Here is a 15,047-nt window from a genome sequence, read left to right on the forward strand (position 1 = left end):
AAGCAGATTCCAGATTCTAATACAGAAGTCAAAGGCACATGCAGATTCATGTTAAAGAAACTGACTTTATTTACTTGAAAAGTATCTACTGGTTCAAGTGAAGAACTTCTGTACAGACTGGCTTGGGGAATGGAGACGTGCTGAGAGGCGGAGGGGGCACAGGCAGAGCACAGGCTAAGAAAGAGTTCCTGCACCCCTGCCTCTCGCTCCTTCCTTGGCACAAGCTCACTTCACTTCACCCCATTCCAGGGCCGGCAGAGGAGCAGAAATGGCGGAAGGCGGAGCAGAAATGGCGGAAGGCGGAGCAGAGGCGGTCAGCTCGGGGCAGAACCACCGACAAGCACCGCCTCCAACTCAGAACAGCATGCAGGGATGCTCTGTCCTAGATGTGTCAGAGGCGGTCCTCAAGGCCGGAGGTCGGAAACTAAGGGTACTGGCCAAGGTTAGAGGTCAGGAGGTCGGGGGTCACTCTCTGGGGTCAGGGGGCAGAGAGGAGAGCACTCCTCGGGGTCAGAGGGTGGCGGGTGGGAAGACTGTTCCTTGGGGTCAGAATTCAGGACTTGGGAGCTGCCCTCGGCCTGCTCCCCTCCCCAGGCCCCCAGGCCCTCCGAGTAGAGCTCCTGGTTCTGCTCCTTCCACCGGCGGAATTTCTCTCCAGTGAGCTCGGGGTCGCCCAGCACTTCCTCCAGAGCCTGCAGCTCCTGTAGCTTTGCCTGGAAGAAGTGTCGGGGTTAAGGGGCCAGGATCACCCCAGGAAGGGGCAGAGCCAGAGCCCAGAGCTAGCTCTAGGGCCCAGCGCCCAGATCCCAGCCAGCACCAGCCCCCATCCTCAAAATCAAGAGCCTGGCTCCAGGAATCCAGAACTCAACCCGGTCCGCAGCCGAGCCCAAGAGGGCTAGACATCTAGACACCTGGCCCAGCTAGACATCTAGCCCAGCGCCCAGCCCTCTGTGCGCCCCCTGCTGACCTTGAGCGTGCTCTGCAGTGCGCGCACACGGTGCACTCGCTCATTGAGCTGGGGGTCTCGGTTGCGCCGCATGAAAGAGCTTCGCCATTGCTCCTGAGTGAGGGGCTGCTGCTGGCCCAGCAGGGACACGCCACCCAGCCTCAGCCCCCGGACCATTCCTTCGAGGGCTCCTTCGCTGCTGTCTGTGGGAGGGGGGAGCAGAGTGAGGGTGTGCCCGCCCCCCTGCCCCCAGCCCTGTCTCAGCTCCGTGCCCCCACTAACCCCACCACCCCCTGCTCTGCTCCGCACCTGTCGCAGGACTGTAGGAGGTCCGCGGGCTGTCCTGCGGGGTGGCAGCAGGTGATGGATCTCCATGGAGCGAACTCGTAGCTTGGGCCAGGCTGGGCTGTGGGCAGGGTGGAAGGAGAGGAGGGTTATCAGTCTGAGCTCCACGCCCTGCTCTTCACCCCACCACCCTCTCCACCAGCCCCTGACTCACTGAGGCTGAGCAGGATCCAGCCTCATCGTCAGGATCTTCGGCTTCCGTCTCGCTGTAGCAGTCTGGAGTGGACAGGAGCCGTTGGGGGGACCCACAGAAGCTTCACAGGGTTGGGTAAGCCAGGGGGTGGGCTTGGGGAACTGGATTCCCAGTCCCCACCCCAGGAAAGCAGAGGCTCAGGTGAGATTCGATGGGATCCAGCCCTGTGAGATACCCACCTTCCTCTCGGGGCAGGGAGGCCCGGCCTGGAGACTGGTACTTGGAAATGCAGGTGATGAGATGACGCACCCACCTGTGGAGGGGCAAATGGGTCTCAGAGAGTTTCCACTGAGTCAGTATGCTGGGTTGGAGAAGGCAATGGCAACCCACTCCAGTACTCTTGCCTGGAAAATCCCATGGATGGAGGAGCCTGGTAGGCTGCAGTCCATGGGGTCACATAGAGTCGGACACGACTGAAGTGACTTAGCAGCAGCAGCAGCATGCTGGGTGTCAGTCAGTCAGTCAGTTCAGTCGCTCAGTCGTGTCCAACTCTTTGCGACCCCATGGACTGCAGCTTGCCAGGCCTCCCTGTCCATCACCAACTCCCGGAGTTTACTCAAACTCATGTCCATTGAGTTGGTGATGCCATCCAACCATCTCATGCTCTGTTGTCCCCTTCTCCTCCTGCCTTCAATATTTCCCAGCATCAGGGTCTTTTCAAATGACTCAGTTCTTCACATCAGGTGGCCAAAGGATTGGAGTTTCAGCTTCAACATCAGTCCTTCCAATGAATATTCAGGACTGATTTCCTTTAGGATGGACTGGTTGGATCTCCTTGCAGTCCAAGGGACTCTCAAGAGTGCTGGGTGGGGCTTTCACTTATATCATCTTCTAACTTAATCCTCAGAGCCAATCTGAGAGATAGGAATTCTTATTAGTCCATTTTACAGAAGGTGAAACTGAGGCTTAGAGAAGGGAGTGTCTTGAGCAGTCCTCTCAGAGAGCTGGGATCTGAATCCAGGCTCCTGAGCCCAGGCCCTGAGCACTCATATGCAAGCTATGGGGGGTGAGAGAGTGGCACTCACATGCTTAGATCCGTCAGGGTATCAGCAGCGAAGATGAAGGGTTTGTACACGTTGTGGGTGAGCTGGAACACACTGCCGGGGAGCAGAGGGGCCTCACTCACCTGGGGGTGCCCATTCCGAACCCAGAGAGGCTGGCCTGGGAACCCCAGCCACCTGCTGCCCCCACCCCGCCCCTCCTGTCACCTGCCTCTCCCTTTCTTTCCCCACCCCCAGCCTGTCACAGCCCAAGACTTAACTATTTTTTCTTCTGATCTTGTCCACTTTCCAGACTGTAGTTGGAGACATTGATGAGGCCCTCGGCCTTCTCATCCTGGGGGAATCACAGTGTGAGGGTCAGCTTGGAGCTCCAACACCCCTGAGGCCCACACAGGCTCCTAAGGGCAGTGGGGGAGGGGGGGGGAAGACATCTCCTGGGCTGTCTAACTGCTCATCTCTCAATGCCCAGGGCTCAGGGCAGGAAGCTGGGGTAGGGTTGTGACCAAGGGGTGTCTCTGTGCCTGGAAATGGGAGTCAAGCTATCCAGAGAAACAGCCAGGAAGGAGAAGCCCGCTCATAGATCTGCTCCATCACAGACACAGACGAAGCTGCTTTGTGGAATGCTCTTCTCCCTGCCTGCTTTTCTTGTACCTTTTTGTCTAACTAACCTTCAGGCACTAGTTTCTCAGGAAGCCTTCACCACTCTTCAGGTGGACTGGTCACCTTTGCAGGGATCCCACCCACCTCTGGGCTCTTCCTCCATCACATTATATGTTCCCGTATTGTCCCTGTGTATTCATCCCTGTCCCCACTGGCCTGAGAAACAGAAAAGGTCTGGTTCTCCCACATGTCCCAGGGCCCAGCCCAGAGCTGGGTATACAGTAGGCACCTTGAATGTTAGTGGAATGAGCAGACAATTGCTTGAGCACCCATCACTGGATGAACAGATTAACAGAAGGGGAAGGAAGGGCAGGCAGAATCAGTGATTCTACATGGCCTGTGATACCTTTTCCAAACTGCTTTTGCACACACCTCAGTTCTCGCCGAAGAGTGTCCCCATTTTACAGATGGGAGTGCTGAGGCCCACCTGTGCCCACTGATGGGCCTGCACGCTGGAGGAGGAACAGGAGCCACGGCCCTGAGGTGACTCACTTGTGCGTGTGTGTATGGGGTCTCACCTGGGGCTGGCGGTACCAGTAGAGTGTGTGTCCCTTGAGCACGAACCAGCAGCGGCGCCAGCGCGGGCCCATGAAGCCCCCGGGCACCTTGCGGAGCAAGAGCCAGCCATCACAGTCGGGCGGGCCCAGCTCCCGACACGACACCCGCCGGCGCGTGGCCACGCCTGCAGCAGCATGGCACAAGGGTCAGTGAGGGGTTGGCGGGGCATCCCAGACCCCCAAAGCTGCCCCCTGGCCCCCCACGAGCACCCCCAGCTGATGCTTCTGAACCCCTGCTCTGCGCTTGGATTGTAGCAAGTGTCAGTTCTGGGCGGGGGGGTAACTCTTCTCATTTTAAGAGAGGAGGAAGGTGAAGATCAGAGGACGAGCTGTTTGCCCAGAAATCGCAGAGCTCGTGAGAGGTCTAGGCTGGGAGCACAGGTCTGTCTGACCCCAGAAACAGAACTGTGTCCGGGAGAGAAGTATGCAACGTGTGTGCTGGGAGGGTGGTCTTGCCCAGCCTTGTAAAGACTTCTAAGAGTGCCTCCCAACCTACCCAGTCTGGTGCATTTCATACCTTTTGATTTCCTGCAGCTAGGGACAGGACTCTGAAAGGAACACAGGCAATTAGAGAAGAGTCTGCATCCAGAGCCACACACCCCTCCCTACTGAGCCCCTGAACTTACCCTATCAGGGTGTTCTGGGGGCTCCGGAGTCTCTGCTACCTCTGCCGGGTGTGTGGCTGGGGTTGCAGGGGGGCTAGGCAGGGGCTTGGGGCCAAGGAAGGTTGAGTCTGTCAGGGAGGGAGAAGAGAGAGAGAGGCTCCATGAGCCTCAGACCCAGGCCCAGCAGTAGGCTGCAGGTGTAAGAGCCCAGGGTCAGAGTCAGCATGCCTTGTCTGAGACACCTGCTAACACATGGGGCTTTGATATCACCTGTCCAGGCAGGAGGGCTCGGTCCAGGACTTGGGTTTGAAGACAGGTTGAAGTCAAAGATGTCTTTAGACGGGGTCCTGGAGTGATGGGGGAGAGATAAAGTGAGCTGTGGCTCACCCTCCAAGACCCACCTGGGGCCCGAGCCTGTTACCTGGGAGACACCGAGGCTGGAGCTGGTGATGGGCTCACTGGGCATGGTGAGTCCAGGGGCTGAGGAGGGGTCTAAGGAGCAACCAGAAACAGGAGATGGAGCTGGGGACCACACCCGGGTCTGAAAGCAGACTGGGGGTGAGGAGGGTGGCAGGTACCTGTTGTGGGGTCTCCGGCACCAGGACCTTCTTCAGCACTAAGCTGACCCTGTCCGGCTCCCGCAGCAGCTCCCTCACCACGTTTTTGTGGGGCCAGCCCACCTAGGGGACAGGGACACGGGGCTGGACTGACCTGGACGGGAGCCTCCGGGGCAACCTAACAGCCCTCCCCTCGAACACTCTCTCAGCCTCGTGCTCAGCCTCCCCTCACCCTCCTCCAGGAAGCCTCCCGGAGCCCCTCGGACCCACGTGAGCTGGCTGACCTCACGGCAAGCAGCTCACCACCCTGGTCTCCCGAAGGAAGGGAACCTCTCCACCCACCAACCTGGGTTCTACTCAGGAACCCCTTCCTCCTATCATGCCCTTCCCCTCACTCACCACCACCTGCTCGTTGACCTGGACAATCTCGTCTCCAGGCAGGACTTGCAGCTGGGGGTTGGTGGGGACCTGGTGTCGGAGGTAGGGTTCAGAGGGGTGCAACCTCATGGGGCTTGGCCGGCAGGTAAAGAGGACCGTGGGGCTTGTTTGCTGAGAAGGCTGGAGGGCTCTCACCTGGGCGCCCACTCGAGACACGAAGTGCAGGCAGTTGCTGGTGGTGTGGATTTCCAGGCCCTGCAAGGCAAAGGCTTGCGGTCACTGAGGGTCGGGGGGCTGCAGGGCCAGTGGGCAGGACCCTCGCTGGGCACCAGGACTCATAGGCGGGTGGAAAGGGGGAGAGAGCTGGCCTCAAGTTGGCACCGCCCGACTTGCTGTGTGACTTGGGGCTTGCTGCTGCACCTCTCTGGGCCCTGCCTCCTCTTCCCCTAAGGACTGAGGGGAGCAGGTTACTGACTTCTGAGCTTTTAGCAACTCTCAGCAACTCTCCTGAAGGCTTAAGCAGGGACAGGGCAGGGCTGGGGTTTTCCCAGCTGGTCAAGGATTGAAGCAAAAAAGTTCATGCCCTCTCCCCTTCTCCCTTAATCTGCCAAGACCGTGTCCCGGGGCCGGCATGTGTCACCAAGACCCCACCTGCTGCAGCCCCTCTGGACTGGAGAAGGGGCTGAAGGATGGTGAGACCCCAGGGGAGGTCCTCTGAACCTTTAACATCTATACAGAAAGGTCCATCCAGCCGTAATAGGATAGGATTCTGTGGGATCCTAGAATCAGATTTCCGAGCCCACACGAGGCTGCTTGAGGGGACCAGAGGTGAAAGGTGAGAGGTCAGGGCTCACCGAAGGATCGTCCAGCAGCACTCGCTCTAGTACAGCCTTCTGCTTCAGCAGCTCCTCTGGGCAGCAGCTCAGGATGTTGCAACAGATCCCAGCCACATGGCTGCTCTGGCGGATGGAGGGCAGGATGTCTAGCCTGAGTCCCGTCCCACCCCATCCCCACGGCCCGCTCTGCCCCTGACTCACAATTCTCAGGACTTTGCTTTCCTTCTCAGCAGCTGGACAGTCCTGGAAGCAGAGAGAGAGCGGGGACCGGCCCTGAGCAGGGTGCCCTGCCTTCTCCTGAGGGCAGGGGAGTTCCCTGCGGTCCCTCCCAGCGTGTCCCATACCCTGGCCCCTTCCCGGAACGACATGGCCGCAGAACTTTGGCCCCAAGGTCCCATCTCCCTGATACCGGACCCCCAGAGATCACTACACATGCCCTCCCCCACTCCACACCCTCCTGAGATCAAACTTGCCGAGCTGCCCCTTCCAGTTAGGAGCCCCCACACCCCCTCACCCACTACCCAGTGGCCGGGCCTCCTCTTCCTACTCTGGCCTCTCCCTGCTCTCACCCCCGAACCTGTGCTGATTCACAAGTTATAAAAAGCTCTAGCCTGACTTGGTCTCTATGGCCTCGGCCAAGCCTGGCCCTTGGATCTCCTACCTCCTGCAAGGCCTGGCCCAGCTCCCCGCATAATTCCCCAATCGCCTGGCAGGATGAGAAGTCATTTAAGTGAGAGAAGAGGTACCTGGCAGAGGGGAGGATGGAGCAGTGGTTAGGGGACTGAGCTTAACAGTCAGGCCACTGAACCACCCTGAGCCAACTACGCATCTAAGGCCCTGATGAGTTTTGGTTTGGGGTGAAGGAGATGACTGATACATCTTTAGCACAGATTTATACTGTGTAGACTTTATTTATTTTAGCACAGACTTTAGCACAGGATTTATTTGTCAAGTGTTTAATGAATGGCAGGCTTGGTTCTAGGCACTGGAGAGACAGATATTAAATACATAATTACATCAATAATGATTAGGGACTTCCCTGGTGTCCAATGATGATTTATGGGCTTCCCTCATAGCTCAGTTGGTAAAGAACCCGCCTCCAATGCAGGAGACCCCGGTTCAATTCCTGGGTCGGGAAGATCCGCTGGAGAAGGGATAGGCTACCCACTCTAGTATTCTTGGGTTTCCTATGTGGCTCAGCTGGTGAAGAATCCGCCTGCGATGCGGGAGACCTGGTTTCAATCCCTGGGTTGGGAAGACCCTCTGGAGAAGGGAAAGGCTATCCACTCCAGTATTCTGGCCTGGAGAATTCCATGGACGGTATAGTCCATGGGGTCACAAAGAGTTGGACACAACTGAGCACCTTTCACTTCACTTCACTTCACTGGTGGTCCAGTGGTTAGGAATCTGTCTGCCAATGCAGAGGATATGGGTTCGATCCCTGGACTGAGAAGATCCCACATGCCACAGGGCAATCACGTGGCCCAACTATTGAAGCCCACAAATTCTAGAGCCCGTGAGCTACAACTGTTGACACTTGTGTACCCTCAAGCCTGTGCTCTGCAACAAGAGAAGCCACTGCAATGAGCAGCCCATGTACTACAACCAGAGAGCAGCCCCCGCATCCCACAACTAGAGAAAGCCTGCCCACAGCAAGGAAGACCCAGTGTGGCCAAAAAAGAAACAAAAATTCAAAAAAAGATGTAACTTCTACTCCTGTGACACGTAGGAAGCTCTGAGTGTATAACGGGAAAGGCTTCCCTGAGGAGGTGACATTGGAGCTAGGACCTCTGGGACAAGCAGCAGCCAGTGAAGGGGGTAGCCAGCTCCTTATGCAATGCTGCTGATGAGACATGGTTACAAGCTGGAGGTTGGGTGGGAACCCAGGGAACCCAGTGCCCTTAAGTGAGTGAAGTCACTCAATTGTGTCCGACTCTTTGCGACCCCATAGACTGTAGCCTACCAGGCTCCTCTGTCCACGGAATTTTCCAGGCAAGAGTACTGGAGTGGGTTGCCATTTCCTTCTCCAGGGGATCTTCCTAACCCAGTGATCGAACCTGGATCTCCTGAATAGAAGGCAGACGCTTTACCATCTGAGCCACCATGGAAGCCCCATTACAAACCACTGTGAAGCCCCTTACACAGACCAATTAACCTTTTTTGGCCAGTCCCACCATATTACTCCTTGGAAAGAAAGTTATGACCAACCTAGACAGCCTATTAAAAAGCAGAGACATTACTTTGCCAACAAAGGTCCATCTAGTCAAGGCTACGGTTTTTCCAGTGGTCACATATGGATGTGAGAGTTGGATTATAAAGAAAGCTGAGCACTGAAGAATTGATGCTTTTGAACTGTGGTGTTGGAGAAGACTCTTGAGAGTCCCTTGGACTGCAAGGAGATCCAACCATTCCATCCTAAAGTAAATCAGCCCTGGGTGTTCATTGCAAGGACTGACGTTGAAGCTGAAACTCCAATACTTTGGCCACCTGATGTGAAGAGCTGACTCATTGGAAAAGACCCTGAAGCTGGGAAAGATTGAGGGCAGGAGGAGAAGGGGACGACAGAGGATGAGATGGTTGGATAGCATCACTAACTCAATGGACATGAGTTTGGGTAAACTCTGGGAGTTGGTGATGGGCAGGGAGGCCTGGTGTGCTGCAGTTCATGGGGTCACAACGAGTCAGACACGACTGAGCGACTGAACTGAACTGAATTGAACCATAGCTGAACAAGAGCCAAGCTCTTGTTTTCTCTCCAGGTCCCTGGAGGAGGCCATGGATGCAGAGGGTCCCCTCACCAGTCACTCAGACCCTGAGAAGAGACCGAGGTACCTGTTGAGCCAGAAGAGGAGGGAACGGGCCTCGTGTACCAGCTGCACGGCCGCGCCCAGGACATCTGCAGGGGTCTCCACACAGCCCCCCAGGCGACCTTGGACCAAGCTCTGGAATGCCTGGGTTCCCTCCAGCAGCCCCTCTGTCAGGCTCTGCAGGTTCTCTGACTGTAGCCCCGAGCTCTGTGCAGAGAGGGAGCAGGTTACTCCAGCAGGGGCCAGCCCCCATCAGCATCTCCAGGGTGGGTGGAAGCTGCAGCCAGTTGGGCCGCCATTCACTCACCAGGGCCCGGAGCTGTTCCACCCCTTCCAGGATGATCTCCTGGTGGCCCAGAGGCCACACGGTTAGAGCCTCCAGGCTGCGGGGGCAAAGCTGCAGCAGGTACTTGCCAGGCAGCTCCCAGTCCTCAAAGCAGTAGTCCTGCAGGGAATCGTCCAGGCCTGGAGGGAGAGCAGGGGTTAGCACGGGGGACCCAGGGGGTTGGCAAGGCCTTTCCGGTCAGTGGAAGAGCCCTTCTCCCACCCTGAGACCAAGGCTGTGTTCTGTCCTGCCCATTTCACAGAAAAGGCTACTACTGAGTTGAGAAGTAGGATCACACAGGGCAGTGGTTCTCAAAGGATGGTTCCCCAGACCAGCAGCAGCAGCCTCATCGGAGGACTTGTTAGAAATACAAATTCTGGGAATTCCCTAGTGGTCCAGTGGTTAGGATTCAGCACTCTCATTGCCATGGCCTGGGTTCAACCCCAGTCGGGGAACTAAGATCCCATGAGCCACGCGGTGCGGCCATAAAAAAGAAAAACAGGCAAGACATGGAAACAACCTCAGTGTCCACTGACAGATGAATGGATAAAGAAAATGTCACACACACACACCCGCACACGTGCACACACGCACAAATATTCAGCCAGGAAGAAGGAAATCGTGCCATTTGCAACATGGATAGACCTTGAGGTTATTATGCTAAGTGAAATCAATCAGAGAAAGACAAACACTGTATTATCTCATATACAGAATCCAAACAACGCAAACTCTTAGAAACAGGGAACAGACTGATGATTGCCAGCGGCAAGGAAGCAGGGAGTGGGGGAAAGGGGTGAAGGTGGTCCAAAAGGACAAGCTTCTATTTATAAGTCAGTTTGGGGGATAGAATGTACAGCATGGTGACTATGGTTAGGATTCTGAGCTTTCGCTGCCGTAGCCTGAGTTTAATCCCTGGTCTGGGAACTATTAATAAGATCCTGCAAGCCGAGTGGCGTGAAATCAGGGGCAGGGCCCAGCAATGTGCTTTTTAACAAATCCTGCAGGGGTTCTGATGCTTGGGCAAGTCATGACTGATGTGGCTTTGGAGTCCGGGAGACCTGAGTGACAGCAACTGAGCAAGTAACTGAATTACTCTGTGCCTGTTTCCACCTAAAAAAATGGGGAAAATAAAAACACATCACTAATAATCATGTCTATTAAATGACATGATACATGTCACCACTTGACCAACTCCCTTGGTTCAGTCAATAACAGCCCCCATGTTATGTGTTGCCAGACTCTCTACCATGATCTGCAAGGCCCCGTATGATCCAGCCACCACCTGCCTCTCCAGTTTCATCTCTTGGCACAGCCCATCATGCTCAACACTCTAGATCCAGAGCACTAACTCCCTGCAGCTCTCGGGAGGTTCTTTTGCTTTTGCTTCATGGTCCCCGAAGGTGCCTTTCCTTCTGCCTGAACTGCTCTTCCAGCTCCCTCTTGTCCTTGGTCATCTAACTTCCTCCAGAAAGCCTTCCACAACTCCCCAGGCTGGGCTGGGGCCCCTTGCTGCGCTCACTGCCCCCTGTGCCTCCACAGACCCCTGCACCAGAGCACCAACCTCTCCTACTCTCACACGAGCTCTTCCAAGGACTGGGCCTTAAAACAAGTGTTCATCTCTAATTCTGGCCGAGGCCTGGCATAAGGCAGACACTCAAAAATAAATACTATGTGCTAGGAAAAATTTAAGGACTTTATACATATTAATACATTTAATCTTCACCAAATCTAGAAAGTACAGATATTTCACATAGAGGTTAATAGTTAGCTTTCTCCCTCTTTGAAGGAACCCCTGCCATTCCAAGCCAGAGTCCTTTACGGGGTATGTGTGTGTGACCAACAGCTCTTCCCCCATCCCGTGTGACATCAGGAGCCCTTGACTAGGAGTTCATGAGCTTTTACTCCGTGGCCGTGGGCCTCAAGCACCCCCCTTCCCACGCACAGTGAAAGTGCTGTGTTGTCTCCCTTCCAACAGACCCTGACACTGAGCCTGGCCCTCATCACAATTGTCTCATTTGGTCCAACCTCAAGAGATCAGAGCTGCCTTTCCCATTTTGTGGATAGGGAAACGGAGATTTGTGGTCACAAAACTGATGAGCAGAGGGGCTGGGCCTGGAATTCAGTCTGGGAGACTGACTCCAGCCCTGAGTCCCTGCTCCTCCCGGGGATGGTCACCCTGAGTCTGTCCCCAGACGACTCCAGTTGCCTCCCTCCAACTCTGGCTCCGCCTGTGGGAGGAATGTGGTCCTCACCTCTCACCTCTCAGCTCCCAGCTCCGCAGCAGACCATCTACACTTCTCTGAGTCGCTGGCACTCTGGGCCTTTTCACACCAGCCTTTCCCACTCTGGGCTCATCCTCGCTGGAGGTCTCAGGAGGGGCTATGCCAACCCCCTCCAGTTGGGCCTGGGCTTCTGTTCTCACTGGGAGCCTCAGGGTGGGGGGAGGGAAAAGACACCACGGGTAGGCCCTAGTCCAAAGCCTGGGCAAATCACTTGTTGGCTCAGTGTAGAGTTTTCAGCATCTGAAAAGTGGGATTAATTACAGCCCACTGCGCCCCGGGGGCAGAGGGAAGAGGAGATACACTGCGGGCGGGCAGCTGGAGCGACACCTACTGTTTTCATTACAGAACCACTGCCTGGGCTATTGAGGGGAAGGCAGACCCCTTCTAGGTCCTCGGGGGACTCCAGCGGAGTCATCTCGACTATCTTTCTGCCGGGTTCACGGCAGACGCTCTGTAAATGCTTGCGGACAGACTAACCGACTGACAAACTCGGCAAGTCCTTTTTGCTTCCGCTCTCCCCGGCCCAGGCCCCTCAGGCCCAGCACTGCCCCGGCCCCACCCACCTCTCAGCCAAGCCGCCACCTTCCTGGGGGTCCAGGTCGCCACTGGCTCCATGGCCAAGTTCGGCCTCTCGGACTGCACCCGCTCCGCCTCGCCCGCGCAGGAATTTCCGCTCCGGGAGCCCCGACCTGGGGCGGGGCTGGGCTGGGCCGGGGGCGGAGCCACTAGCATACCTGGGCCCACAGAGCAGGCCAGGTAAGGCGCTCTCACAGCCATTGGCCTCTCCGTCTCCTGCCCCGCCCTTCAGGCATCCCAGAATATCTGGGCTGCCAAACCAGGGGGTGGGGACACTGGTGTGTGACACGGGTGACCTCGGAGCTGGCCTGGGATCTCCGCCCAAAACTGGCCTCAAATGGCAGGATGCGACCTGACCTTCCGGCCTTCTCAAAAAGGGACCAAAAAGTGAGCAGTGATCACAGCAACAAGGCACAGAAAGATTAGGAAGCCCGAGCCTGGGTCTAAACCCCAACGCTGCAGCTTCTTAGCTTGTGTGACAAGGCCTAAACCGACCCACCGGGCCTCAATTTCCCTGTCTGTAGAATGGGTATTAGCGCGTACTTCAGAGGGCTGTGCGGAGTACCTGAATTAACAGCTCTATCTCACATGCTAGTAAAGTAGTGCTCAAAATTCTCCAAGCCAGGCTTCAGCAATATGTGAACCGTGGACTTCCTGATGTTCAAGCTGGTTTTAGAAAAGGCAGAGGAACCAGAGATCAAATTGCCAACATGCGCTGGATCATGGAAAAAGCAAGAGAGTTCCAGAAAAACATCTATTTCTGCTTTATTGACTATGCCAAAGCCTTTGACTGTGTGGATCACAATAAACTGTGGAAAATTCTGCAAGAGATGGCAATACCAGACCACCTGATCTGCCTCTTGAGAAATTTGTATGCAGGTCAGGAAGCAACAGTTAGAACTGGACATGGAACAACAGACTGGTTCCAAATAGGAAAAGGAGTACGTCAAGGCTGTATATTGTCACCCTGTTTATTTAACTTCTATGCAGAGTACATCATGAGAAACGCTGGACTGGAAGAAACACAAGCTGGAATCAAGATTGCCTGGAGAAATATCAATAACCTCAGATATGCAGATGACACCACCCTTATGGCAGAAAGTGAAGAGGAACTAAAAAGCCTCTTAATGAAGATGAAAGAGGAGAGTGAAAAAGTTGGCTTAAAGCTCAACATTCAGAAAACGAAGATCATGGCATCCGGTCCCATCACTTCATGGGAAATAGATGGGGAAACAGTGGAAACAGTGTCAGACTTTATTTTTTTGGGCTCCCAAATCACTGCAGATGGTGACTGCAGCCATGAAATTCAAAGACGCTTACTCCTTGGAAGGAAAGTTATGACCAACCTAGATAGCATATTCAAAAGCAGAGACATTGCTTTGCCAACAAAGGTTCGTCTAGTCAAGGCTATGGTTTTTCCTGTGGTCATGTATGGATGTGAGAGTTGGACTGTGAAGAAGGCTGAGTGCCGAAGAATTGATGCTTTTGAACTGTGGTGTTGGAGAAGACTCTTGAGAGTCCCTTGGACTGCAAGGAGATCCAAGCAGTCCATTCTGAAGGAGATCAGCCCTGGGATTTCTTTGGAAGGAATGACGCTAAAGCTGAAACTCCAGTACTTTGGCCACCTCATGCAAAGAGTTGACTCATCGGAAAAGACTCTGATGCTGGGAGGGATTGGGGGCAGGAGGAGAAGTGGACAACAGAGGATGAGATGGCTGGATGGCATCACTGACTCGATGGACGTGAGTCTGGGTGAACTCTGGGAGTTGGTGATGGACAGGGAGGCCTGGTGTGCTGCGATTCATGGGGTCGCAAAGAGTCAGACACGACTGAGCGACTGAACTGAACTGAACTGAACTGACTGAAAACCTTTAGAACTACTTTCCAGCCCCCTTTGTGTTTTGCACTGTTGACCCTTTTGACGGTCTGGTGGAAACCCTAGACCTTTTCTCAGAACATTGCTTTAAAAGCATAAAGCAAAATGCTGAAGATTGCGAGGACAATTACTATCAAAATATATTAAAACCCACAAATTTATGATATAGTAATATGTATTTATCAGTACATATAGTAATATGTATTTAACATGTATCAATAACAGGACTGGCAAATTAAGTTTTCCTTTTCTAGTGGTATCAGTGTATTGTTACTCAGCATGAATAACACTAAATTGTGGGGGTGGTCTCTGACTCACCTCCTCACACCTATTGGTCAGCAAACGACTACAGATAGGGTGTGTGAGAGGCTGAGAATCTGAGTCACTAATGCAAGAGCAGATGGATTCACCATTTGGCCACTAACCCTCTACTGGCCACAGTCAATGGCAGCTCTGTTTTAGGAGTGTCTGAAACAGAGTGTGATTTAGCAGTGGGTTAATAACTGTCAGCATTTTGAAATCTTTAATGAGCATAAGTAACATTTTGAGATACTTGTGATAACTACAATTTGATATCAATGTATCTTCAACGTCTACTGGTGACAAAAACACAGATACTGTTAATACTTCATAAAGAAGGGGATGGTAAATTTTGGTTAGAGGTCAGTGGAAATAAATATATAATTTTTTTCCCATCCAAGTTGATGGGATGGGAAGCCCCAGTTAAGAGCTTTCCTTTTAGAACAATGTCTGACACATACTAAGTGTCTGCAGTTATCATCATCATTATCATCCCAGGCCAGGGAACGCCCAGGACTTTGGAATCAGCCAGAATCAGTTCCACATGAGTTCAGAATTAACATACACGTGGCTATGTATACAACAGATAACTAACAAGGACCTATTATATAGCACAGAAAACTAAACTTAGTATTTTATAATAACTTGTAAGGAAAAAAGAGTCTGAATATATATATTCTTATATTCTGTATTTATAAAAATCGCTTTTCTGTACACTTGAAATCAATACATTGTAAATCAACTATGCGTCAATTTAAAAAAATCAGTTTCACTTGCTATGTGACTGAGTCCACCTCTTACAT

At 53.8% G+C, this 15,047-nt stretch overlaps 1 protein-coding gene across 1 annotated transcript; it reads right to left on the minus strand.

The window, feature by feature from the left end:
- Positions 1-45: 45 nt before the first annotated feature.
- CNKSR1 (connector enhancer of kinase suppressor of Ras 1) lies at positions 46-12,313 on the minus strand. The gene is made up of 21 exons (XM_025278695.2): positions 12,056-12,313; positions 9,193-9,350; positions 8,911-9,092; positions 6,740-6,824; positions 6,280-6,321; positions 6,097-6,201; positions 5,438-5,497; positions 5,264-5,332; positions 4,886-4,987; positions 4,729-4,799; positions 4,578-4,654; positions 4,329-4,435; positions 4,220-4,250; positions 3,664-3,827; positions 2,746-2,819; positions 2,510-2,581; positions 1,664-1,737; positions 1,446-1,507; positions 1,256-1,352; positions 968-1,149; positions 46-713 (listed from the first exon to the last, which is right to left on the minus strand). Exons 1-21 carry the CDS (start codon positions 12,267-12,269, stop codon positions 444-446), a joined length of 2,298 nt encoding a protein of 765 aa, XP_025134480.2. The 5' UTR covers positions 12,270-12,313; the 3' UTR covers positions 46-443.
- Positions 12,314-15,047: the final 2,734 nt, after the last annotated feature.

This window comes from Bubalus bubalis, chromosome 2 (assembly GCF_019923935.1).
Source record: "Bubalus bubalis isolate 160015118507 breed Murrah chromosome 2, NDDB_SH_1, whole genome shotgun sequence".
NCBI lineage: Eukaryota > Metazoa > Chordata > Mammalia > Artiodactyla > Bovidae > Bubalus > Bubalus bubalis.

Excerpts from the sequence above, each read along its gene's own strand:
- CNKSR1 (XM_025278695.2), bottom strand. The coding sequence starts at position 12,269 with ATGGCTGTGAGAGCGCCTTACCTGGCCTGCTCTGTGGGCCCAGGTATG. Across the intron at positions 6,202-6,279 it reads AAAGCAAAGTCCTGAGAATT|AGCAGCCATGTGGCTGGGAT; the intron begins GTGAGTCAGGGG and ends TCCATCCGCCAG. Across the intron at positions 2,820-3,663 it reads ACTGGTACCGCCAGCCCCAG|GATGAGAAGGCCGAGGGCCT; the intron begins GTGAGACCCCAT and ends TGATTCCCCCAG.